General features: G+C 46.7%; 1 protein-coding gene across 8 annotated transcripts in view; it reads right to left on the bottom strand.

The window, feature by feature from the left end:
• The window catches only part of LOC139414956 (rho-associated protein kinase 2-like), a 67,024-nt gene that overhangs the window by 12,380 nt on the left and 27,470 nt on the right, over positions 1-27,174 (bottom strand). For all 8 annotated transcript variants that reach the window (XR_011634920.1, XR_011634919.1, XR_011634921.1 and 5 more), the window contains exons 8-22: positions 23,773-23,864; positions 18,590-18,749; positions 17,431-17,524; positions 11,217-11,305; positions 11,083-11,131; positions 10,864-10,999; positions 9,959-10,050; positions 9,576-9,822; positions 8,638-8,744; positions 8,104-8,263; positions 7,512-7,672; positions 6,167-6,351; positions 5,831-5,900; positions 4,221-4,324; positions 2,934-3,120 (exon numbers count right to left, since the gene is read on the bottom strand). Coding sequence is in view for 5 of the 8 variants with exons in the window: in XM_071162613.1 (XP_071018714.1) it covers positions 2,934-3,120; positions 4,221-4,324; positions 5,831-5,900; positions 6,167-6,351; positions 7,512-7,672; positions 8,104-8,263; positions 8,638-8,744; positions 9,576-9,822; positions 9,959-10,050; positions 10,864-10,999; positions 11,083-11,131; positions 11,217-11,305; positions 17,431-17,524; positions 18,590-18,749; positions 23,773-23,864 (1,933 nt within the window). In the remaining 3 variants the exon portion in view is untranslated. The remainder of the gene's footprint in view (positions 1-2,933; positions 3,121-4,220; positions 4,325-5,830; positions 5,901-6,166; positions 6,352-7,511; positions 7,673-8,103; positions 8,264-8,637; positions 8,745-9,575; positions 9,823-9,958; positions 10,051-10,863; positions 11,000-11,082; positions 11,132-11,216; positions 11,306-17,430; positions 17,525-18,589; positions 18,750-23,772; positions 23,865-27,174) is intronic.

Genomic DNA, 27,174 nt, shown 5'->3' with positions numbered 1-27,174 from the left:
CCTAGCTAGTGAAACCGAAACCTTGCTTCAGAAACCTAGCTAGTGAAACCTAGCTTCAGAAACCTAGCTTCAGAAACCTAGCTTCAGAAACCTAGCTAGTGAAACCTAGCTAGTGAAACCTAGCTTCAGAAACCTAGCTTCAGAAACCTAGCTTCAGAAACCTAGCTAGTGAAACCTAGCTTCAGAAACCTAGCTTCAGAAACCTAGCTTCAGAAACCTAGCTAGTGAAACCTAGCTTCAGAAACCTAGCTAGTGAAACCTAGCTTCAGAAACCTAGCTTCAGAAACCTAGCTTCAGAAACCTAGCTTCAGAAACCTAGCTAGTGAAACCTAGCTAGTGAAACCTAGCTTCAGAAACCTAGCTTCAGAAACCTAGCTTCAGAAACCTAGCTTCAGAAACCTAGCTAGTGAAACCTAGCTTCAGAAACCTAGCTTCAGAAACCTAGCTTCAGAAACCTAGCTAGTGAAACCTAGCTAGTGAAACCTAGCTTCAGAAACCTAGCTTCAGAAACCTAGCTTCAGAAACCTAGCTTCAGAAACCTAGCTAGTGAAACTTGGCTTCAGAAACCTAGCTAGTGAAACTTGGCTTCAGAAACCTAGCTAGTGAAACTTGGCTTCAGAAACCTAGCTTCAGAAACGTGGCTTCAGAAACCTAGCTTCAGAAACGTGGCTTCAGAAACCTAGCTTCAGAAACCTAGCTAGTGAAACCTAGCTAGTGAAACCGAAACCTTGCTTCAGAAACCTAGCTAGTGAAACCTAGCTAGTGAAACCTAGCTTCAGAAACCTAGCTTCAGAAACCTAGCTTCAGAAACCTAGCTTCAGAAATCTGGCTAGTGAAACCTAGCTTCAGAAACCTAGCTAGTGAAACCTAGCTTCAGAAACCTAGCTAGTGAAACCTAGCTCCATAAACCTAGCTTCAGAAACCTAGCTAGTGAAACCTAGCTAGTGAAACCTAGCTTCAGAAACCTAGCTAGTGAAACCTAGCTAGTGAAACTTGGCTTCAGAAACCTAGCTAGTGAAACTTGGCTTCAGAAACCTAACTTCAGAAACCTAGCTAGTGAAACCTAGCTAGTGAAACCGAAACCTAGCTAATGAAACCTAGCTTCAGAAACCTAGCTAGTGAAACCTAGCTAGTGAAACCTAGCTTCAGAAACCTAGCTAGTGAAACCTAGCTTCAGAAACCTAGCTAGTGAAACTTGGCTTCAGAAACCTAGCTAGTGAAACTTGGCTTCAGAAACCTAGCTTCAGAAACGTGGCTTCAGAAACCTAGCTTCAGAAACGTGGCTTCAGAAACCTAGCTTCAGAAACCTAGCTAGTGAAACCTAGCTAGTGAAACCGAAACCTTGCTTCAGAAACCTAGCTAGTGAAACCTAGCTTCAGAAACCTAGCTTCAGAAACCTAGCTAGTGAAACCTAGCTAGTGAAACCTAGCTAGTGAAACCTAGCTAGTGAAACCTAGCTTCAGAAATCTAGCTTCAGAAACCTAGCTTCAGAAACCTAGCTAGTGAAACCTAGCTTCAGAAACCTAGCTTCAGAAACCTAGCTTCAGAAACCTAGCTAGTGAAACCTAGCTTCAGAAACCTAGCTTCAGAAACCTAGCTTCAGAAACCTAGCTAGTGAAACCTAGCTAGTGAAACCTAGCTTCAGAAACCTAGCTTCAGAAACCTAGCTTCAGAAACCTAGCTTCAGAAACCTAGCTTCAGAAACCTAGCTAGTGAAACCTAGCTTCAGAAACCTAGCTAGTGAAACCTAGCTAGTGAAACCTAGCTAGTGAAACTTGGCTTCAGAAACCTAGCTAGTGAAACTTGGCTTCAGAAACCTAGCTAGTGAAACTTGGCTTCAGAAACCTAGCTTCAGAAACGTGGCTTCAGAAACCTAGCTTCAGAAACCTAGCTAGTGAAACCTAGCTAGTGAAACCGAAACCTTGCTTCAGAAACCTAGCTTCAGAAACCTAGCTAGTGAAATCTAGCTAGTGAAACCTAGCTTCAGAAACCTAGCTTCAGAAACCTAGCTTCAGAAACCTAGCTTCAGAAATCTGGCTAGTGAAACCTAGCTTCAGAAACCTAGCTTCATAAACCTAGCTAGTGAAAACTAGCTCCATAAACCTAGCTTCAGAAACCTAGCTAGTGAAACCTAGCTAGTGAAACCTAGCTTCAGAAACCTAGCTTCAGAAACCTAGCTAGTGAAACCTAGCTTCAGAAACCTAGCTTCAGAAACCTAGCTAGTGAAACCTAGCTTCAGAAACCTAGCTTCAGAAACCTAGCTTCAGAAACCTAGCTTCAGAAACCTAGCTTCAGAAACCTAGCTTCAGAAACCTAGCTAGTGAAACCTAGCTAGTGAAACCTAGCTAGTGAAACCTAGCTAGTGAAACCTAGCTTCAGAAACCTAGCTTCAGAAACCTAGCTTCAGAAACCTAGCTAGTGAAACCTAGCTTCAGAAACCTAGCTAGTGAAACCTAGCTTCAGAAACCTAGCTAGTGAAACCTAGCTTCAGAAACCTAGCTAGTGAAACCTAGCTTCAGAAACCTAGCTAGTGAAAGTTAGCTTCAGAAACCTAGCTAGTGAAACTTAGCTTCAGAAAACTAGCTTCTTTGACAATATTCTTAACTGATTGATTGAATTCATGTCTCGGTATCACTCTCGGTATCTCTCTCTTCCTCCCTCTGTCAGTCTCTCCCCCCCCTCTCTGTGTCAGTCTCTCTTCCTCCCTCTCTGTGTCATTCTCTCTTCCTCCCTCTCATCCCCCCTCTCTGTCAGTCTCTCTTCCGTCCACTCTCTGGCAGTCTCTCTTCCTCCTTCCCTCTCAATCTCTCTTCCTCCCTCTGTCTCTCTCTATCCCCTCCCTCCCTGTTGTCTACTAGCTCCTGCCATCATGTCTCCTCTCACTCCCTCTCCTTCCCTTTCTCTATGCCCCCCTCTCTATCTCCCCCTCTCACCGAGCCGATGGTAGCCTCCTTGTCTCCTAGCTCCTGCCTGTGTCTGGCCGTCATATCCTTCACTTCCAGTTCCTTCATGATCTTCTCCTTCTCTAGGTCAGAGTACTGCTCTTCGGCGATGGAGCGCGCCAGCTGCTCCGAGTCCGCCTTGGTCAGGCTCACCTCCAGCTGGGCCGCCAGGGAATCCCTGAGGGAAAGACGATCCGGAATATCAGGGAATGTGGGAACATTGGGGAATTGGACACTATAACCTGGGAAATGTTAATGAGACCAAATCTGTGCCCAGTACTGTTATGGCCGCCAGAGACCCCTGGAAACTAGGAATGTGGGGAAATTCTCACACTACTGTATGGGAAAATAAAGTTAATGAAACCTAATCTAGTCCAGTACTGTATATCAGAGCAGTCACTGGAAGCCCGGAAAGGAAATCCCGTAATACCAGGAAAATCAGTGTTTGTGGGATTTTTTTACACTACAATATGGGAAAGAGGAACAGATGACATTAGTGTCATGTTTGTCAGGGCATTCACACGACCAAGGCCTACATTAATCTCTCAAAGTCAGTAAACGTTATGTTCAGGCCAATCAATGAGCTCCATAGCCATTTCTATGAAACACTTACCCACAGTCTTACGGGCTTGCTGTTACAGGAATTTACACGTTAAAAGTCTGTCTGTGTGACTTTACAGTGCCTGTTAATCTCGGTTAACTCAGAACTAAAATCTTGCGTCATTTTGTCAGACGCTCAAAGCTTATTGTGTTGGTGATATGGTGATTGATGGCACGTCACCTGTAGACTGGAGGTTAGGTAACACGCTGATCATATTACCTGCAGTATTGTCAGGCTATCATCTCGCAATTGACTGAGTGATAAGGGTGGAATGCATGTTGACGTTAGGCTACAGATCATCTTTCAGGGACAGACTACAGTCCTAGAGAGACTAAGTGTGTGCTCATGACTCTAATCTTCAACAGTTTGTTAGAGGTGCTCAGAGGGTCAAGATGACATTTTCCTTTCAAAATGGTTCAGTCCAGCACCTACAGTAGATACGTAACCAGGCCAGTGCAGTACAGCTCGGCTCAGTTTGGCTTGGCTCAGTATTGTGAACAAATAGTGTCAGGTAGGGTTACAAAATTCCGTTAACTTTCCCCAAAGTTTCCAGAAATCCTGGTTGTAAGATTACTGTAAGATTTCTGGAAAACATGGGAATTTGGGGAAAAGTTACCAGAATGTTGCAATCTTAGTGTCAAGGAACAGTTTCTGGTTGGATCCTAATGTTCCAGTACCTTTCTTCCTGGTACTCCTCCAGTCTCTGCTGAATGTCTTTATACAGCTTGTTCCTCTCATCACACTCCTCCTTCAGCTCCCGGTTCTGGGTCTTGTACAGGGTCTGGTACAGAGGAAACGGTCAACACACAAAAACTATGGGACGTCCCAAATGTCATCATATTCCATATATAGTGCACTACTTTTGACCAGGGTCCATAGGGATCTGGGATCTGAGCTTCAATGCCATACAACTCTCCTTCCGTGGCCTCCAACTGCTCTTAAACGCAAGTAAAACTAAATGCATGCTATTCAATCGATCACTGCCCGCACCTGCTCGCCCGTCCAGCATCACTACTCTGGACGGCTCTGACTTAGAATACGTGGACAACTACAAATACCTGGGTGTCTGGTTAGACTGTAAACTCTCCTTCCAGACTCACATTAAGCATCTCCAATCCAAAATTAAATCTAGAATCGGCTTCCTATATCGCAACAAAGCATCCTTCACTCATGCTGCCAAACATACCCTCATAAAACTGACCATCCTACCGATCCTCGACTTCGGCGATGTCATCTATAAAATAGCCTCCAACACTCTACTCAACAAGCTGGATGCAGTCTATCACAGTGCCATCCGTTTTGTCACCAAAGCCCCATATACTACCCACCATTGTGACCTGTACGCTCGTTGGTTGGCCCCGCTTCATACTCGTCACCAAACCCACTGGCTACAGGTTATCTTCAAGTCTCTGCTAGGTAAAGCCCCGCCTTATCTCAGCTCACTGGTCACCATAGCAGCACCCACTCATACCTGCTGGAGCGCGTGCTACATCTCACTGGTCACCCCTGAAACCAATTCCTCCTTTGGCCGTCTTTCCTTCCAGTCCTCTGCTGCCCATGACTGGAACGAATTGCAAAAATCTCTGAAGCTGGAGACTCACATCTCTCTCACTAGCTTTAAGCACCAGCTGTCAGAGCAGCTTACAGATCACTGCAGCTGTACATAGCCCATCTGTAAACAGCCCATCTATCTACCTACCTCATCCCCATACTGGTATTTATTTATTTTGCTCGTTTGCACCCCAGTATCTCTACCTGCACATTCATCTTCTGCCGATCTCCCATTCCAGTGTTTAATTGCTATATTGTAATTACTTCGCCACCATGGCCTATTTATTTCCTTAACTTACCTCATTTGCACTCACTGCATATATCCTTGTTGTTTTCTTTTGTTCTACTGTATGTTTTGTTTATTCCATGTGTAACTCTGTTGCTGTATGTGTCGAATTGCTACGCTTTATCTTGGCCACGTCGCAATTGCAAATGAGAACTTGTTCTCAACTAGCCTACCTGGTTAAATAAAGGTGAAATAAAAAAATGAAAATAAAAAGTAGTGCACTACATAGGGGATAGCGTGCCATTTGGGACAAAACACTACACTAGTAAGCAGAATGAATAGACAGAAAAGAGCTAATAGTCTTTCTTAGGGGTGCAAAATTAACTTTCCCAAAATACCCAGGAGTATTCCAACCAGGATTTCTGGAAAACCTGGGAATTTTGGGAAAATTGCCCGAATTCTACAACCCAGTCTTTCCACACATTGGGAGTGTCTAGAAATCAACAGTACCGTGAAATACTGCTCTGCCTCCAGCTGGTCCTTCAACTCCTTCAGCTGTCCTTCAGCCTCCTGTCTCTCCCTGTGATTGGGCAAAATCACTGTCAATCACTACCATGTCAAATCACATGTCAATCTGAAACAACTGACATACACAACTCCCACCACTTAGGGCATGGGAAAGACAGACATGATATCTAACATCCATTGGTCATCACATCCTCTCTCTCACACACTTAAACGTGTTCTCAACTTGCCTACCTGGTTAAATAAAGGTGAAAAAAAAAATAAAATAAAAAAAATGTCCAAGCCAGCCGCCCGTGTGTGTGTGTGTGTATCCCCCTCTACCTGCGTAGCTCATGGTTCTGTTTCTCCAGGCTCTGCTTCATGTCTAGCAGGTGGTTGAGCTCCTGCTTCAGCTGCTTCTCTGAGGACCGCAGGGCGGTCACCTGCTGGGTCTGGGCCTTCAGGTCGTTCTGGCTCAGCCTGCGCTTCTGCTCCTCCTGCTCCATGCCCAGGCTCAGGTTCTTCACCTAGAGGTGGAAGGAGGGAGGGGGAGGTGAGAGAGAAAAATAAAGAGGGAGAGAGAGAGCAAGATGGCGAGGTTAGTCAGGGTAAAGAGAGCACCAAGACTTACAGCTAACTGCCAAAATAAGTAACTGAGGGATACAAAGTATACTGAAAGCCAGTGCTTCCACACAGGTGAGGTTCCCGAGTTCATGAAGCAATTAACATCCCATCATGCTTAGGGTCATGTATAAAAATGCTGGGCAGGCCATTATTTTGGTTGCTATGGCTATGTCCCCATAGGATGACAATGCCCCCATCCACAGGGCACGAGTGGTCACTGAATGCTTTGATGAGCACGAAAACGATGTAAACCATATGCCATGATCTCAACCCAATAGAACACATAGCCCACCTATAATTTAGCCCAAACAACTACCTCTTTCTCTACTGTATTTATTTTATCTTATTTATTTATTTTGCTCCTTTGCACCCCATTATTTTTATTTCTACTTTGCACATTCTTCCACTGCAAATCTACCATTCCAGTGTTTTACTTGCTATATTGTATTTACTTCGCCACCATGGCCTTTTTTTTGCCTTTACCTCCCTTATCTCACCTCATTTGCTCACATCGTATATATACTTGTTTATACTGTATTATTGACTGTATGTTTGCTTTACTCCATGTGTAACTCTGTGTTGTTATTGTATGTGTCGAACTGCTTTGCTTTATCTTGGCCAGGTCGCAATTGTAAATGAGAACTTGTTCTCAACTAGCCTACCTGGTTAGATAAAGGTGAAAAAAATATAAACTTATGGGGGAATCTGGAGTGGCGAGTGAGACAGCGTTTTCCATCACCAACAACAAAACACCAAATGGTGGAATTTCTTGTGGAAGAAGGGAGCATTCCTCCAATAGATGTCCAGACACTTGTAGAATCTATGCCAAGGTGCATTGAAGATGTTCTGGCTCATAGTGGTCCAAAACCCTATTAAAACACTATGTTGGTTTTCCTTTTATTTTGGCTGGTTCCTGTATGTTTGCAGCTGATGAAACAGAGAGAAGTCTCCACGAAACACAATCTTTACACACATTCAACTCCTTACACACACACAAACACACACACACAAGGTATGTACACACACACAGGGCAAGTACAGACACACACACAGAAACACACACCTCCTCTGCGAGTTTGTCCTTGTGCGTGTTCAGCTCATCCACTTTGTGCTGGGCCTGCTTGTAGTCACAGTCCAGCATGGAGTGTTCCTTCTCCAGCTGCAGCAGTCTGGACTCCAACTGCAGCTTGGAGCTCCGCTCCTCCTGCAGCGTCCGCTCCATCCCTGAAAAAACACAAGGAGACAATGCTACCATAACTATTAGAATAATAGACAATTGTATAATGTGGTCCATTAGCCAACACCTTTATCCAAACGGTCATTATTGACTCAGTAGTTTCTTGACCTCTCTTTTTCCCCCCACATACATTTTTCTCTAATATGCTCCATTTCTATCCATCCCAGGTTGCTGGATCGAATCCCTGAGCTGACAAGGTAAAAATCTGTAGTTCTGCCCCTGAGCAAGGCAGTTAACCCACTGTTCCCCGGGCGCCGAAAGACACGGATGTCGATTAAGGCAGCCCCTCGCACCTCTCTGATTCAGAGGGGTTGGGTTAAATGCTGAAGACACATTTCAGTTGAAGGCATTCTGTTGTACAACTGACTAGGTATCCCATTTCCCCCAATCACCTCTCCTTTTTCTTCCTCCCTCTCACCTTTCAGGGCCTCAGACTTGGCCTCCTCAATGGACTTATAGACCTGGTTCTTGTCAGCAAGGCGTGTCTTGGTGGCCTTGTGCTCGGCCTCCTCTACGTCAAAACTCTGTTGCAACGACTTGAGCTTGAACGTCAGGTCAATCTCCTGATTGCTCTTCTCCTAATGGGCCCAACCAGAGGTCAAAGGTCAGCTGTGTGTTTGTTTATTTGTGGCTGTAATCTGTGTACATCCACAGAACAAAGAGAGACCTGAGAGGACTTGAGATGATTAAAGAAATAGAAGATATTTCTCCCTCTCTGACAGGGACATTTTTATCACGTTGCTCATACCTATCCAATCATCTGATCTCCACAAGAAGGGGGGGGGGGGGGGGGGCGAGAGGTCGATTTGGGCTTGGGAAATTCCCATGGAGCCCGAGTGCCATCTACATTAAGTCTTACCAGTGGGGTGGAGGGTTGTGTTCATCATGGCACACTTGTTTTAGTCCATTTTCTTCCATTTGGTGTCTAATGAACACCACCCAGGCCTCTTACCTTCTCCATGTCAGTGAGTCTCTGCTGAAGCTGCCTCTTCTCTGTCTGTGTTCCAGAGAGAGAACCCTTCACCTGCTTCACCTCCTCTTCCAGACCCTGGATATGTCCTGACAGAGAGAAAATAAGATGGAGAATGAGAGTGTGGAAAACAGAAAGGGAAAAAGAAGTAGAGACATTAGTATAGAGGTAGAGAGAGACACATTAGTATAGAGGTAGAGAGAGACACATTAGTATAGAGGTAGAGACACATTAGTATAGAGGTAGAGAGAGACACATTAGTATAGAGGTAGAGAGAGACACATTAGTATAGAGGTAGAGACACATTAGTATAGAGGTAGAGACACATTAGTATAGAGGTAGAGACACATTAGTATAGAGGTAGAGACACATTAGTATAGAGGTAGAGACACATTAGTATAGAGGTAGAGAGAGACACATTAGTATAGAGGTAGAGATATCGATGAGGGCATCAAGCTAAGGAGAACACACACGGGTTCAGTCAAGGCTTCACACAGAGTACTAGGAGACATTACATCATCTACCTGTATTCACTCATTCCCTTCTTTAATGTGTAAAAATAACATCAATGTTTATTTTCCTTGTTGCTCCTGACTCCACCCAAGTGGAGACTTTGAAAGAGGGAAAACTATGAGACATCACAGCAAACAACATGACTTGCCTGTTCCAAACTGTCCTGTCTGAACTGAATGGATGCAATGATCCTGAATGGACGCAATGACCAATGTCCCAAAGTTTCCAAAACACAGGGTCTCTGTAAGAGTGACGTACTCTCAGGCAGACCTGGGTCCTAGCTGTGCTTGGTTGAGCTTCCCTGGCACAATATAACTAATGAAATGGTTCCTAAAGTGCAAACCCTGCCCCTCTGGCACTCATGTCAATATGGAACCAATGGAATGGTTACAAATGTGCAAACTCACCCTGCAGGTCAACTATAATCTCTGTCCCCAGACAGCGGTCCCTCCTCTCAGCCTCCAGGTCGGCCTGAAGGCCCATCAGCTGCTGCTCCAGGCCCATCTTGGCGTTCTCCAGCTGGGTGCACTTGTCCACCAGCTCCCTGAGGCTGAGCTCCAGGGCCTGGGCATGCTTCTGGGCCTCCACCTGGCTCCTCCGCAGACGCCCCGCAGCCTCCTGCTCCTCTGCCAGCACGGCTGTCGCCTCATCCAGCTGAGAAGGAAGAGATGTGGTGGTGGGGTGGTTGGAGTTTTATCTTTATTAGTCAATTCAGGAGTGCAGAATTGGTGTCGAGTGAGCGAGAGCGCAACAGAGAAGGTAGGTAGAGAGATGGACTGTTCTGCCTCACCTGTCTCTGCAGGTGGATGTTCTTGTCACTGGACATCTGAGAGGTCTGGTTCCTCCTCTTCAGCTCTTCCAGCTGGTCCCGCAGGCTGTTCACTAGACAAGGACAATCAGGTGGACAGATCAATCAGTGTATCTGTGTTTAGGAGAGTGTGAACGTGTACAGGTGACATAATAGATGGCCAGGAGGATTTATTATGGAACCCCGAGGCAGACGCTACTCTTCCTGTAAAGGTAAAGGTAACTGGAGTGTGTGTAGGGACAAAATCCTAACTTAATTGCTGAATTCCAAATCAACCCCCCTAGCCCTTACACCCTAGGCACTATAGATCTGAGAGGATTGGACAGATCTAAGCATTATGGTAAATCGATTCACATTGCCTTCTGATTGGCTGGGTGGAGAATGATGTCACGGTGTTGCTTCCACCTAGCCAATCCTCTCAGATGTAAAGGAGTGGCTGGGCAATAGGGGCTGGGCAGTAAGGGCTGGGCAGTAGGGGCCGGGCAGTAGGGGCCGGGCAGTAGGGGCCGGGGATCGATTTGGGATTCAGCAACTGTTTCATTGACATAATGTTGAGATAATTAGATAATGTTCCATACATAGGCGTAGCATCCATTGAAAGGGCTTGGTACCTCTAACCCAGGTTTCCCAAACTCTGTCCTTGGGACCTCAGAGGGTGCAGACTTATTTTTTTGCACTAGCACAACTGATTAAAATAATCAAGTAATCATCAAGCTTTGATCATTTGAATTAGCTGTGTAGCGTTAGGGCAAAAAAACAAACCGTGCCCCCCGTCGGGTCCCGAGGACATAGTTTGGGAAACCCTGCTAACCCTTGAATGGGGAGATCTGTTCAATGGATTCTACTTCTATGGTTCCATGTGTATGCGTCACACAGCCTGGGCTTACGGTCGTTCTCCAGGCAGCGTTTCCTGTCAGCCTCCAGCTCCACTTTGCGGAGGTTCTCTGCACTCTGGTACTGCAGCAGGGCCCTCTCTCTCTCCAGCTGCCTCAGAGAAGACTCCACTCTCTGCCTGCTGCTCATCTACAGGGACAGGGAAGGGTTCATGTGTGATGTGCCAAAACATTACTGAACAACTCTACATACTGCACATCACCCAGTCTCACCTCTTCCTCCAGTTCTTTAACCAGCTTCTCTAGATTACTAGTGGTAGTCCTGGGGAGAGAGGAACATGTGGGAGTAAGTAAGTGTGTGTGTGTGTGTGTGTGTGTGTGTGTGTGTGTTCTGAGGTGAGCCCTACTTGTATTTGTTTTCCAGATGGTCTTTGGCCTGCATCTCATGGTTGAGCTGCTCCTCAAGACAATGGAGCTTCTTCTGCAGCTGATCTGACTGAAGAAGACAGGGAAGGAAAGTTAACAGGTACGCACACTAACATGGAGCTCACCAGATGGAGCTCATACACTCAGGTATCAACATGTCTGTCAGTTCTGTCTGGTAATCACACAGTGCTGAGTTCTGTCTGGTAATCATACAGCACTGAGTTCTGTCAGTTCGGTCTGGTAATCACACAGCGCTGAGTTCTGTCTGGTAATCATACTGCACTGAGTTCTGTCAGTTCGGTCTGGTAATCACACAGCACTGAGTTCTGTCAGTTCGGTCTGGTAATCACACAGAGCTGAGTTCTGTCTGGTAATCACATAGCACTGAGTTCTGTTAGTCTGACAGTTCTGTCTGGTAATCACACAGTGCTGAGTTCTGTCAGTCTGACAGTTCTGTCTGGTAATCACACAGCTCTGAGTTCTGTCAGTCTGACAGTTATGTCTGGTAATCACACAGAGCTGAGTTCTGTCGGTCTGACAGTTCTGTCTGGTAATCACACAGCTCTGAGTTCTGTCAGTTCTGTCTGGTAATCACACAGCTCTGGGTTCTGTCAGTTCTATCTGGTAATCACACAGCTCTGAGTTCTGTCAGTCTGACAGTTCTGTCTGGTAATCACACAGAGCTGAGTTCTGTCAGTCTGACAGTTCTGTCAGGTAATCACACAGAGCTGAGTTCTGTCAGTCTGACAGTTCTGTCTGGTAATCACACAGCTCTGAGTTCTGTCAGTCTGACAGTTATGTCTAGTAATCACACAGCTCTGGGTTCTGTCAGTTCTGTCTGGTAATCACACAGCTCTGGGTTCTGTCAGTTCTGTCTGGAAATCACACAGCGCTGAGTTCTGTCAGTTCTGTCTGGTAATCACACAGTGCTGAGTTCTGTCAGTCTGACAGTTCTGTCTGGTAATCACACAGCGCTGAGTTCTGTCAGTCTGACAGTTCTGTCTGGTAATCACACAGCTATGAGTTCTGTCAGTCTGACAGTTCTGTCTGGTAATCACACAGAGCTGAGTTCTGTCAGTCTGACAGTTCTGTCTGGTAATCACACAGCTCTGAGTTGTCAGTCTGACAGTTCTGTCTGGTAATCACACAGCTCTGAATTCTGTCAGTTCTGTCTGGTAATCACACAGCTCTGGGTTCTGTCAGTTCTGTCTGGTAATCACACAGCGCTGAGTTCTGTCAGTCTGACAGTTCTGTCTGGTAATCACACAGCTCTGAGTTCTGTCAGTTCTGTCTTGTAATCACACAGCTCTGAGTTCTGTCAGTTCTGTCTGGTAATCACACAGCTCTGGGTTCTGTCAGTTCTATCTGGTAATCACACAGTGCTGAGTTCTGTCAGTCTGACAGTTCTGTCTGGTGATCACACAGCGCTGAGTTCTGTCTGGTAGTCACACAGAGCTGAGTTCTGTCAGTCTGACCGTTCTGTCTGGTAATCACACAGCTCTGAGTTGTCAGTCTGACAGTTCTGTCTGGTAATCACACAGCTCTGAGTTGTCAGTCTGACAGTTCTGTCTGGTAATCACACAGCTCTGAGTTGTCAGTCTGACAGTTCTGTCTGGTAATCACACAGAGCTGATTTCTGTCAGTCTGACAGTTCTGTCTGGTAATCACACAGCTCTGAGTTCTGTCTGGTAGTCACACAGAGCTGAGTTCTGTCAGTCTGACCGTTCTGTCTGGTAATCACACAGCTCTGAGTTGTCAGTCTGACAGTTCTGTCTGGTAATCACACAGCTCTGAGTTGTCAGTCTGACAGTTCTGTCTGGTAATCACACAGCTCTGAGTTCTGTCAGTCTGACAGTTCTGTCTGGTAATCACACATAGCTGAGTTCTGTCAGTCTGACCGTTCTGTCTGGTAATCACACAGCGCTGAGTTCTGTCAGTCTGACAGTTCTGTCTGGTAATCACACAGCTCTGAGTTCTGTCAGTCTGACAGTTCTGTCTGGTAATCACACAGCTCTGGGTTCTGTCAGTTCTGTCTGGTAATCACACAGCTCTGGGTTCTGTCAGTTCTGTCTGGTAATCACACAGCTCTGGGTTCTGTCAGTTCTGTCTGGTAATCACACAGCGCTGAGTTCTGTCAGTTCTGTCTGGTAATCACACAGTGCTGAGTTCTGTCAGTCTGACAGTTCTGTCTGGTGATCACACAGCTCAAGTTCTGTCTGGTAATCACACAGAGCTGAGTTCTGTCAGTCTGACAGTTCTGTCTGGTGATCACACAGTGCTGAGTTCTGTCTGGTTATCACACAGAGCTGAGTTCTGTCAGTCTGACAGTTCTGTCTGTTAATCACACAGCTCAAGTTCTGTCAGGTAATCACACAGAGCTGAGTTCTGTCAGTCTGACCGTTCTGTCTGGTAATCACACAGCGCTGAGTTCTGCCAGTCTGACAGTTCTGTCTGGTAATCACACAGCTCTGAGTTGTCAGTCTGACAGTTCTGTCTGGTAATCACACAGAGCTGAGTTGTCAGTCTGACAGTTCTGTCTGGTAATCACACAGAGCTGAGTTCTGCCAGTCTGACAGTTCTGTCTGGTAATCACACAGCTCTGAGTTGTCAGTCTGACAGTTCTGTCTGGTAATCACACAGCTCTGAGTTGTCAGTCTGACAGTTCTGTCTGGTAATCACACAGAGCTGAGTTCTGTCAGTCTGACAGTTCTGTCTGGTAATCACACAGCTCTGAGTTGTCAGTCTGACAGTTCTGTCTGGTAATCACACAGCTCTGAGTTGTCAGTCTGACAGTTCTGTCTGGTAATCACACAGCTCTGAGTTGTCAGTCTGACAGTTCTGTCTGGTAATCACACAGCTCTGAGTTGTCAGTCTGACAGTTCTGTCTGGTAATCACACAGAGCTGATTTCTGTCAGTCTGACAGTTCTGTCTGGTAATCACACAGCTCTGAGTTCTGTCTGGTAGTCACACAGAGCTGAGTTCTGTCAGTCTGACCGTTCTGTCTGGTAATCACACAGCTCTGAGTTGTCAGTCTGACAGTTCTGTCTGGTAATCACACAGCTCTGAGTTGTCAGTCTGACAGTTCTGTCTGGTAATCACACAGCTCTGAGTTCTGTCAGTCTGACAGTTCTGTCTGGTAATCACACATAGCTGAGTTCTGTCAGTCTGACCGTTCTGTCTGGTAATCACACAGCGCTGAGTTCTGTCAGTCTGACAGTTCTGTCTGGTAATCACACAGCTCTGAGTTCTGTCAGTCTGACAGTTCTGTCTGGTAATCACACAGCTCTGGGTTCTGTCAGTTCTGTCTGGTAATCACACAGCTCTGGGTTCTGTCAGTTCTGTCTGGTAATCACACAGCTCTGGGTTCTGTCAGTTCTGTCTGGTAATCACACAGCGCTGAGTTCTGTCAGGTAATCACACAGTGCTGAGTTCTGTCAGTCTGACAGTTCTGTCTGGTGATCACACAGCTCAAGTTCTGTCTGGTAATCACACAGAGCTGAGTTCTGTCAGTCTGACAGTTCTGTCTGGTGATCACACAGTGCTGAGTTCTGTCTGGTTATCACACAGAGCTGAGTTCTGTCAGTCTGACAGTTCTGTCTGTTAATCACACAGCTCAAGTTCTGTCAGGTAATCACACAGAGCTGAGTTCTGTCAGTCTGACCGTTCTGTCTGGTAATCACACAGCGCTGAGTTCTGCCAGTCTGACAGTTCTGTCTGGTAATCACACAGCTCTGAGTTGTCAGTCTGACAGTTCTGTCTGGTAATCACACAGAGCTGAGTTCTGTCAGTCTGACAGTTCTGTCTGGTAATCACACAGCGCTGAGTTCTGTCAGTTGTTGTATGTCTGTCAGATAGAATTCTATTGCGTCTGTCTGATACAGTGCCTTGCGAAAGTATTCGGCCCCCTTGAACTTTGCGACCTTTTGCCACATTTCAGGCTTCAAACATAAAGATTTAAAACTGTATTTTTTTGTGAAGAATCAACAACAAGTGGGACACAATCATGAAGTGGAACGACATTTATTGGATATTTAAAACTTTTTTAACAAATCAAAAACTGAAAAATTGAGCGTGCAAAATTATTCAGCCCCCTTAAGTTAATACTTTGTAGCGCCACCTTTTACAGCTGTAAGTCGCTTGGGGTATGTCTCTATCAGTTTTGCACATCGAGAGACTGACATTTTTTCCCATTCCTCCTTGCAAAACAGCTCGAGCTCAGTGAGGTTGGATGGAGAGCATTTGTGAACAGCAGTTTTCAGTTCTTTCCACAGATTCTCGATTGGATTCAGGTCTGGACTTTAACTTGGCCATTCTATCACCTGGATATGTTTATTTTTGAACCATTCCATTGTAGATTTTGCTTTATGTTTTGGATCATTGTCTTGTTGGAAGACATATCTCCGTCCCAGTCTCAGGTCTTTTGCAGACTCCATCAGGTTTTCTTCCAGAATGGTCCTGTATTTGGCTCCATCCATCTTCCCATCAATTTTAACCATCTTCCCTGTCCCTGTTGAAGAAAAGCAGGCCCAAACCATGATGCTGCCACCACCATGTTTGACAGTGGGGATGGTGTGTTCAGGGTGATGAGCTGTGTTGCTTTTACGCCAAACATAACGTTTTGCATTGTTGCCAAAAAGTTCAATTTTGGTTTCATCTGACCAGAGCACCTTCTTGGTGTGTCTCCCAGGTGGCTTGTGGCAAACTTTAAACTACACTTTTTATGGATATCTTTAAGAAATGGCTTTCTTCTTGCCACTCTTCCATAAAGGCCAGATTTGTGCAATATACGACTGATTGTTGTCCTATGGACAGAGTCTCCCACCTCAGCTGTAGATCTCTGCAGTTCATCCAGAGTGATCATGGGCCTCTTGGCTGCATCTCTGATCAGTCTTCACCTTGTATGAGCTGAAAGTTTAGAGGGACGGCCAGGTCTTGGTAGATTTGCAGTGGTCTGAAACTCCTTCCATTTCAATATTATCGCTTGCACAGTGCTCCTTGGGATGTTTAAAGCTTGGGAAATATTTTTGTATCCAAATCCGGCTTTACACTTCTTCACAACAGTATCTCGGACCTGCCTGGTGTGTTCCTTGTTCTTCATGATACTCTCTGCGCTTTTGACCGACCTCTGAGACTATCACAGTGCAGGTGCATTTATACGGAGACTTGATTACACACAGGTGGATTGTATTTATCATCATTAGTCATTTAGGTCAACATTGGATCATTCAGAGATCCTCACTGAACTTCTGGAGAGAGTTTGCTGCACTGAAAGTAAAGGGGCTGAATAATTTTGCACGCCCAATTTTTCAGTTTTTGATTTGTTAAAAAAGTTTTAAATATCCAATAAATGTCGTTCCACTTCATGATTGTGTCCCACTTGTTGTTGATTCTTCACAAAAAAATACAGTTTTATATCTTTATGTTTGAAGCCTGAAATGTGGCAAAAGGTCGCAAAGTTCAAGGGGGCCGAATACTTTCGCAAGGCACTGTAATTGAGGGTGCGTTCGTAAATTCGCTCGGGCTATTTCAGAGAACTCTCGTCTGAATGTGCCGGAGCGCAGAGTAACTTACGAATTGACAAACACTCAACACCTGTTGAATATGGCCGGTATCGGTAAACGTCAGCAAAGAAGTGTAATTAAATTGTTGCCAGCAGCACAGTTACAGTCACCAACACTCTGGATAACATGAAAACTGCCTAAACAGCTCTGCTAGGGGGAGTAAAATGGTCAGAGTGAGGCGTTCTCTCATTTGTGTCTGGATGTAGCTAGTAAGCTAGCCAACTTTAGCCAGTTAGCTTGGGTGTTTGACTGCTGTTGTGAGGCCAGAACGCTGGGATCAACCCTACTCCTCAGCCAGAGTGTCCAGTGTGCGCTCTGAATGCTCCGAGAATGAAACGCTCTGAATTTACGAACGGACAATCTGACAACCCTCTAAGTTTAAGAACGCCCAGAGGGCACTCTGGCACTCCAGATTCTATTTACAAACACATGCTGAGTATGTCTGAGTGTTCTATTCAATCAGTCTAAGAATTATGTCTGTCTATGTTCTATTTTACTGGTTAGTCTTCAGAGCTACTCAAATGTCACCTCAGGCCATCTGAGTACACATCTTCCCCTCTGCTCCCAGCTGTGCTTTAAAAACAAGCAAACAAACCCAAACACATGTACGTATGCAACGATTCAACAACCTACCTCTCCTTTGATGCTGTCCTGTTTTTCCTCACAGTTATCCACACAGTCCTTAGATTCCTCCACAGAGATCACTTTATTCACACTGCTTAGCAATCTGGTAGAGGAGGAGGGAGAGGGAGGAGAGAGGACATGGGTCTTTAAACTGGCTTTACCTGAGGTGCGCTACCACACCATGCCAACCTCCATGCCAGTGTCCCGCCCCATAACACATCCCGGCCCAACCCAGAACCCACCCACTTCAGACTCCAGCGCTACAATCCCCATTCACTGATCGTGATCATAAGATCAGACTTTTATCCGCGTGGATTTTCTAGAAGGGCTATTGGAACAAGGAGGCAGTGTAAAGCAGGAACAGACGCAGAGTGTACGACTGGCTTAAAACGGTTTTACAGTTCTACACATATGAAACACAATCTCTCCCTCCATCCCTCCATCCCTCTCCCCCTCTCCCTCCCTCCATCCCTCTCCCTCCCTCCCTCCCTCCATCCCCTCCCTCCCTCCCTCCCTCCCTCCCTCTCCCTCCCTCCCTCCATCCCTCTCCCTCCCTCCCTCCCTCCCTCCCTCCCTCCCTCCCTCCCTCCTTCCATCCATCCATCCATCCATCCCTCTCCCTCCCTCCCTCCATCCATCACTCTCCCTCCCTCCATCCATCACTCTCCCTCCCTCCCTCCCTCCCTCCCTCCCTCCCTCCCTCCATCCCTCTCCCTCTCCCTCTCTCCCTCCATCCCTCTCCCTCCCTCCCTCCATCCCTCTCCCTCCCTCTCCCTCCCTCCCTCCATCCCTCTCCCTCCCTCCCTCCCTCGCTCCCTCTATCACTCCCTCCATCCCTCTATCACTCCCTCCATCTATCCCTCTCCCTCCCTCCATCCCTCTCTAGTTACAGGCCGAGCTGACTAAGCACATTTCCTGCAGAGCACAGAGAACCTTAAAAAACCAAATACCCTAGTGAATAAAGACAGACCGTTAACAAAAAAAATTACTTAAAACATACAGCACATAGATTCAAATTCATTCCAATTTAAATGTAGTAAACCAAACCCAATTCCTGGATAATTGGCTAGCTTGCTGAAGCTAAATATAACAATAATATAACTATATACAGACACTGTATAGATGCCAAACTTCACTCTTAGTATAGATAGAAAACAATTAGCCTTACTGGTCTTCCTTGAAGTAGGTGAAACCCACAAATGGCAGCTGGTTGCCCACAAAGGCCTTTGGTGTGGGAAAGGTCTCCACGTCGCCTTTTTCATCCTCAATCTCGTCAAAGTTACTGGTGTCTATGTCACTGCTCAACTCCGGCACTACTGGGGCCACGGCTGAACGAGGGACAGGCAGAGAGTGAGAGAGGAATGCAGAGCGGGAGAAGCAGAGGAGGTAGAGAGGTGACAGAGAGGGAGGAGAGAGGCAAAGTGAGAGAGGCAAAGTGAGAGAGAGATTCAGTCAGAAAGAAGCAAAGAGTGTGAGAGAGCGAGCGAGAGAACAGGAAGGGGTGGAAATAGTGTGGGTTTGGGCAGAGGAAGGAGACAGATGGTTAAAATGTCTAAAATCAATCAAATCAGAGATAACCGTTGGCTCCTCCGATTCTCAATAAGATATCATTTTTAGACTATACTGTGATGTTCTAGGTGTGTGTAGTCTATAGTACACTGAGCCGCCCTGGGCACAGGCGGTAGGAGCGAGCTGGCGTGGGGCGGACTCCAAACCCACCACTCCTCTCTCCCCCTACAGTGCCCTCTTTGTGCCCCAACACACACTGTTGCCTTTCACACACCTAAACACACTCTAGGAGAGAGAGAACTAACTCCCCTTCTGCTCTTTTAAAGGCCTCCATCTGTACAGTAGGCGGACAGAAATGTGTCAAGGGGCCAGGAGGCGAAAGCTGAGACGAGCCCAGTTGCTCGACAACCTATAAAGATGTCACTACTGGCTAGGGAACTAAGTGGCCATGTTGAATCTTATTTCTTCAACAGGATCCATTCTGGCTCCAGGCAAAGAGAACCAAGTCAAGACAGCACCCTCAGTAGGGAGAGATCAATAGATGGTGGACAAATGGGAGAGAGAGAAAAATGAAAAAGTGAGCAATAAAAGAGGGAATGAAAGAAAAAGCGAAAGCGAAAAGCAAGAGCTGTGCGGTGAGACTGGAGAGAGACAGACACGGTCCCAGCTCCCGGGGGCCAATTGCAGCATGGCTTTCCCAGCATGCTCCTGATAGCGGGTAGGCTAATGACAGGCAGCTGTGGCCACAGTAAGAGTTGAGAGAGGAGGGAGCGACCGCCCTCAAATCTGATCTGGGGCTGGTGCAGTGGTTCTGGGGTGCCCCTCTTATTACTCCTGCAAGCACATAGGGGGCTATCTCTGTCCCCTCCCTTGCTCCATCATTGGACAGGGTGCTTACTAGCACACACAGGCTGTGTCCCAAATGTCACTCCATTCCCTATATAGGGCACTTACCTTTGACCAGGGCCAATAAGGAATCCCATAGTGCTCTGGTCAAAAGTAGTGCACTATGTAGGGAATAGAGTGCCATTTGATAGGCAGACCCAGTCTACCACATCCAAGAGTTTTACAGCTTTATTTCAGGCAACAGTCAGAAATGGGGCTTCAGCATGCTAGCTAACGAGCAGACTAGAGAGTGAAGCTGCCTTCCCATTCTCCACCCTTACCCACCTGCAAACTTTCTCCCATTGATTTGGCAATGGTGGAAACTTTCCCCAGCTTACACAAATCCTGCACTTTTAAATCCATGATGGGGAGTGTGTAAGTGCACACCTATAGTAACGGGAGACAATGGGCTGACTATAGTGTGGGTGAACCCATTAGAACACTGATACTATAGTGTGGGAGAACCCATTAGAACACTGATAATATAGTGTGGGGGAACCCATTAGAACACTGATACTATAGTGTGGGGGAACCCATTAGAACACTGATACTATAGTGTGGGGGAACCCAATAGAAGAACACTGATACTATAGTGTGGGGGAACCCAATAGAACACTGATACTATAGTGTGGGGGAACCCATTAGAACACTGATACTATAGTGTGGGGGAACCCAATAGAACACTGATACTATAGTGTGGGGGAACCCATTAGAACACTGATACTATAGCGTGGGGGAACCCAACAGAAGAACACTGATACTATAGTGTGAGGGAACCCATTAGAACACTGATACTATAGCGTGGGGGAACCCATTAGAACACTGATACTATAGCGTGGGGGAACCCATTAGAACACTGATACTATAGTGTGGGGGAACCCAACAGAAGAACACTGATACTATAGCGTGGGGGAACCCAACAGAAGAACACTGATACTATAGCGTGGGGGAACCCAACAGAAGAACACTGATACTATAGCGTGGGGGAACCCAACAGAAGAACACTGATACTATAGCGTGGGGGAACCCAACAGAAGAACACTGATACTATAGCGTGGGGGAACCCAACAGAAGAACACTGATACTATAGCGTGGGGGAACCCAACAGAAGAACACTGATACTATAGCGTGGGGGAACCCAACAGAAGAACACTGATACTATAGCGTGGGGGAACCCAACAGAAGAACACTGATACTATAGCGTGGGGGAACCCAACAGAAGAACACTGATACTATAATGTGGGGGAACCCAACAGAAGAACACTGATACTATAGTGTGGGGGAACCCAATAGAACACTGATACTATAGTGTGGGGGAACACATTAGAACACTGATACTATAGTGTGAGGGAACCCATTAGAACACTGATACTATAGCGTGGGGGAACCCATTAGAACACTGATACTATAGCGTGGGGGAACCCAACAGAAGAACACTGATACTATAGTGTGGGGGAACCCATTAGAACACTGATACTATAGCGTGGGGGAACCCATTAGAACACTGATACTATAGCGTGGGGGAACCCAACAGAAGAACACTGATACTATAGTGTGGGGGAACCCATTAGAACACTGATACTATAGCGTGAGGGAACCCATTAGAACACTGATCCTATAGTGTGGGAGAACCCAACAGAAGAACACTGATACTATAGCGTGAGGGAACCCATTAGAACACTGATACTATAGCGTGAGGGAACCCATTAGAACACTGATACTATAGTGTGCAGGAACCCAACAGAAGAACACTGATACTATAGCGTGGGGGAACCCAACAGAACACTGATACTATAGCGTGGGGGAACCCAACAGAACACTGATACTATAGCGTGGGGGAACCCAACAGAACACTGATACTATAGCGTGGGGGAACCCAACAGAACACTGATACTATAGCGTGGGGGAACCCATTAGAACACTGATACTATAGCGTGGGGGAACCCAACAGAAGAACACTGATACTATAGTGTGGGGGAACCCATTAGAACACTGATACTATAGCGTGAGGGAACCCATTAGAACACTGATCCTATAGTGTGGGAGAACCCAACAGAAGAACACTGATACTATAGCGTGAGGGAACCCATTAGAACACTGATACTATAGCGTGAGGGAACCCATTAGAACACTGATACTATAGTGTGCAGGAACCCAACAGAAGAACACTGATACTATAGCGTGGGGGAACCCAACAGAACACTGATACTATAGCGTGGGGGAACCCAACAGAACACTGATACTATAGCGTGGGGGAACCCAACAGAACACTGATACTATAGCGTGGGGGAACCCAACAGAACACTGATACTATAGCGTGGGGGAACCCAACAGAACACTGATACTATAGCGTGGGGGAACCCAACAGAACACTGATACTATAGCGTGGGGGAACCCAACAGAACACTGATACTATAGCGTGGGGGAACCCAACAGAACACTGATACTATAGCGTGGGGGAACCCAACAGAACACTGATACTATAGCGTGGGGGAACCCCCAACAGAACACTGATACTATAGCGTGGGGGAACCCAATAGAACAACACTTCGTGCTCAGTTCCCTCCTTTACTCCCCATTCACTCATGACTGCACGACCAGGCACGACTCCAACACCATCATTAAGTTTGCTGATGACACAACAGTGGTAGGCCTGATCACTGATAACGACGAGACAGCCTATAGAGAGGTCAGAGACCTGGCCGTGTGGTGCCAGGACAACAACCTCTCCCTCAACGTGATCAAGACAAACAAGATGATTGTGGACTACAGGAAAAAGAGGACTGAGCACTCCACCATTCTCATCGACGGGGCTGCAGTGGAACAGGTTGAGAGCGTCAAGTTTCTAGGTGTCCACATCACCAACAAACTAACATGGTCCAAGCACACCAAGACAGTCGTGATGAGGGCACGACAAAACCTATTCCCCCTCAGGAGACTGAAAATATTTAGCATGGGTCCTCAGATCCTCAAAAGGTTCTACAGCTGCACCATCGAGAGCATCACTGCTTGATATGGCAACTGCTTGGCCTTCGACCGCAAGGCACTACAGAGGGTAGTGCGAACGGCCCAGTACATCACTGGGGCCAAGCTTCCTGCCATCCAGGACCTCTATACCAGGCGGTGTCAGAGGAAGGCCCTAAAAATTGTCAAAGACTCCAGCCACCCTAGTCATAGACTGGTCTCTCTGCTATCGCACGGCAAGCGGTACCGGAGCGCCAAATCTAGGTCCAAGATGCTTCTAAACAGCTTCTACCCCCAAGCCATACAACTCCTGAACATCTAGTCAAATGGCTACCCAGTCTAGTTGCATTGTCCCCCCCTTTCCAACGTTTCTCTGTGTGTGTGTGTGTGTGTGTGTGTGTGTGTGTGTGTGTGTGTGTGTGTGTGTGTGTGATCCCACCGTAGTACTTTCAATAGATTTGTCACATGATATCAAAATCAGTGAGGATGGAAGGATTGAGCAGCCCAAGTACATACTCCTCACCAAGCATGAATCTGTGTAGCATTACACAGTGTAGTATGCTGTAATGAGCGATTAGTAATAGTTCAGTATACATCAAGAGTAGGAGTGCTGATCCAGGATCTGTTTTCAATTTTAGATCACAATGAATAAGATCACATGGATTCCTACTCTGAGACGAGTGATAGTGAACACACGGCCTCTGGCCATGCAGGGTTGTGCTGTAGTGCTGATGATAGACACGTGACTGTTCTGCTCAGTCTCTGCTGATAGAGTAGAGATTCAGGCTCCCTACATGGGAATGAACTGTAGTGTCAAGTCATGACAATAACAAGTTGGGTGATGGAGAGACAGATTGGGAAGGAGACAGAGAGACAGAGAGAGAGGGGCAGACAGGCACACACACACACACAAATAACCACACACACACACACAGTATGACTGAAGACATACACACACAAATACACACGGTTTGACTGAACACACACACTTACTCTCTCGGATGGTGTCGAAGGTCCACTGGTCGTTCGTGAAGAAGGGGTGTCTCTTGATCTCCTCCACGCCGTTCCTCCCCAGACGCACCTCCCTGTACATAGCCAATGGGACGGAGCGGTCAGAGAGCGGTCACTCACTCAAACGTGGAAATTGACCGCAACATGAACACAAAGCAAAGCGCCACTTTGCTCCACACAGCTGGAGTGACCACTAGCCCACTAGGCACTGACCACAGTCCACTGATTGGCCCGGCTGGACCGCCTCACGACCACTGCAGCGGTCAGTAACGGCCAGTAGAACAAGAGTCTTAGCGCAGCCAGTAAGAGTAGTGATACGAGAGAATGTAGATCCAGGAAGTTACACAGGAGCAAAGTAGGGACCAGACTAGTCAACAACACTACTGACACACCACTACTATATCTACTGCTGCAATTCCCTCCCTCCTCTTCCCATCTGGCCTCCCTCCCTCCTCTGCCACAGGGTGCAGGGCCAGAGGGGTGCGGCAGTTTGGACTGCCACGTGTGGGACATTCCAGACTCAGCCAAAAGGAACAGAGCAAGGGAGGGGTGTGCCCCACTAGAAAACATGATGGGAGAGACCATGGCAGACACACAGAGCATGTCCCGAAGCTCAGAATACTGAGGTGAGAATGAATATGAAAGAGCTATAGGGTAATACAGAAAGACAAATATGGAGACAAGAGAAAGGAGAGAGAGAGAGAGCATACCAAAACAACAAGAGGGCTGAATGCCAAAGAGAGAAAAACAGAAATGTGGTGAAAAAAGAGAGATGGGGAGGGACAGGATTAAGAGAGAGAGTTGGCTGAGCTGGTGAGTAGAGAGAGTTGGCTGAGCTGGTGAGTAGAGAGAGTTGATGGGACTGGTCCTTACTGACTGACTGACTGACTGACTGACTGAGCTGGTGAGTAGAGAGAGTTGGCTGAGCTGGTGAGTAGAGAGAGTTGGCTGAGCTGGTGAGTAGAGAGAGTTGGCTGAGCTGGTGAGTAGAGAGAGTTGGCTGAGCTGGTGAGTAGAGAGAGTTGGCTGAGCTGGTGAGTAGAGAGAGTTGGCTGAGCTGGTGAGTAGAGAGAGTTGGCTGAGCTGGTGAGTAGAGAGAGTTGGCTGAGCTGGTGAGTAGAGAGAGTTGGCTGAGCTGGTGAGTAGAGAGAGTTGGCTGAGCTGGTGAGTAGAGAGATAGTTGACTGACTGAGCTGGTGAGTAGAGAGAGTTGGCTGAGCTGGTGAGTAGAGAGATAGTTGACTGACTGAGCTGGTGAGTAGAGAGAGTTGATGGGACTGGTCCTTACTGACTGACTGACTGACTGACTGAGCTGGTGAGTAGAGAGAGTTGATGGGACTGGTCCTTACTGACTGACTGAGCTGGTGAGTAGAGAGAGAGTTGGTGGGACTGGTCCTTACTGACTGATGGAGTGAGCTGGTGAGTAGAGAGAGAGTTGGTGGGACTGGTCCTTACTGACTGATGGAGTGAGCTGGTGAGTAGAGAGAGTGTTGGTGGGACTGGTCCTTACTGACTGACTGAACTGGTGAGTAGAGAGAGAGTTGATGGGACTGTTCCTTACTGACTGAGCTGGTGAGTAGAGAGAGTTGATGGGACTGTTCCTGACTGACTGACTGACTGACAGCTGGTGAGTAGAGAGAGTTGATGGGACTGGTCCTGACTGACTGACTGACAGCTGGTGAGTAGAGAGAGTTGATGGGACTGGTTGAGAGACTGACTGACTGACTGACTGACTGAGCTGGTGAGTAGAGAGAGAGAGAGAGAGAGTTGGTGGGACTGGTCCTTACTGACTGATGGAGTGAGCTGGTGAGTCGAGAGAGTTGGTGGGACTGGTCCTTACTGACTGATGGAGTGAGCTGGTGAGTAGAGAGAGAGTTGATGGGACTGGTCCTTACTGACTGACTGACTGACTGACTGAGCTGGTGAGTAGAGAGAGAGTTGATGGGACTGGTCCTTACTGACTGACTGAGCTGGTGAGTAGAGAGAGAGTTGGTGGGACTGGTCCTTACTGACTGATGGAGTGAGCTGGTGAGTAGAGAGAGAGTTGGTGGGACTGGTCCTTACTGACTGATGGAGTGAGCTGGTGAGTAGAGAGAGTGTTGGTGGGACTGGTCCTTACTGACTGACTGAACTGGTGAGTAGAGAGAGAGTTGATGGGACTGTTCCTTACTGACTGAGCTGGTGAGTAGAGAGAGTTGATGGGACTGTTCCTGACTGACTGACTGACTGACAGCTGGTGAGTAGAGAGAGTTGATGGGACTGGTCCTGACTGACTGACTGACAGCTGGTGAGTAGAGAGAGTTGATGGGACTGGTTGAGAGACTGACTGACTGAGCTGGTGAGTAGAGAGAGAGAGAGAGAGAGTTGGTGGGACTGGTCCTTACTGACTGATGGAGTGAGCTGGTGAGTCGAGAGAGTTGGTGGGACTGGTCCTTACTGACTGATGGAGTGAGCTGGTGAGTAGAGAGAGAGTTGATGGGACTGGTCCTTACTGACTGACTGACTGACTGACTTAGCTGGTGAGTAGAGAGAGAGTTGATGGGACTGGTCCTTACTGACTGAGCTGGTGAGTAGAGAGAGTTGATGGGACTGGTCCTTACTGACTGACTGAGCTGGTGAGTAGAGAGAGTTGGTGGGACTGGTCCTTACTGACTGAGCTGGTGAGTAAAGAGAGAGTTGGTGGGACTGGTCCTTACTGACTGATGGAGTGAGCTGGTGAGGGAGTCAGTGAACCACAGTGTGTAATGGCCCTGCTACACTATAGCCATCGGGCGTCCGGCATTGCCATCAGTGATCAGATGTTGAGTAAATTATTCCTTTTGGTTGCATATGGCCTCAACTATACACCCCTGGTTTTTAACTAACATTTACGAAGTCAAGAAGCTACAAGTACTAGCTAGCTTGCTAGCTACATTGACTAGGTTCACAATGTAAACAAAAGCAACTTGTGTAGTTAGAGGATAATTTAGTACAACCATCAGCAACAATTGAATGAACACAAAGCTATTGTACTTACACATAATGGATGAAAATGGTACAGTACAGTAAGGGCAAAGTACCCAAATGTCATACTGTAGTAAAAGTAGAGATACCTTAATAGAAAATGACTCAAGTAAAAGTGAGTCACCCAGTAAAATATTACTCGAGTAAAAGTGAGTCACCCAGTAAAATATTACTCGAGTAAGTCTAAAAGTATTCAAATATACTTAAGTATTAAAAGTATAAATCATTGCAAATTCCTTATATTAAGCAAATCAGACAGCACGATTGTTTTTTACATTTTTATATATGGATATCCGGGGGCTATCCTGTCCTGCTAAGCATTCAAAATGTAACGAGTACTTTTGGGTGTCAGGGAAAATGTATGGAGAAGAAAGTACATTA

Source organism: Oncorhynchus clarkii, chromosome 8 (genome assembly GCF_045791955.1).
Source record: "Oncorhynchus clarkii lewisi isolate Uvic-CL-2024 chromosome 8, UVic_Ocla_1.0, whole genome shotgun sequence".
Lineage (NCBI taxonomy): Eukaryota > Metazoa > Chordata > Actinopteri > Salmoniformes > Salmonidae > Oncorhynchus > Oncorhynchus clarkii.
The sequence above is the reverse complement of the archived record's forward strand: the minus strand, read 5'-3'. Positions and strand labels throughout refer to the sequence as shown.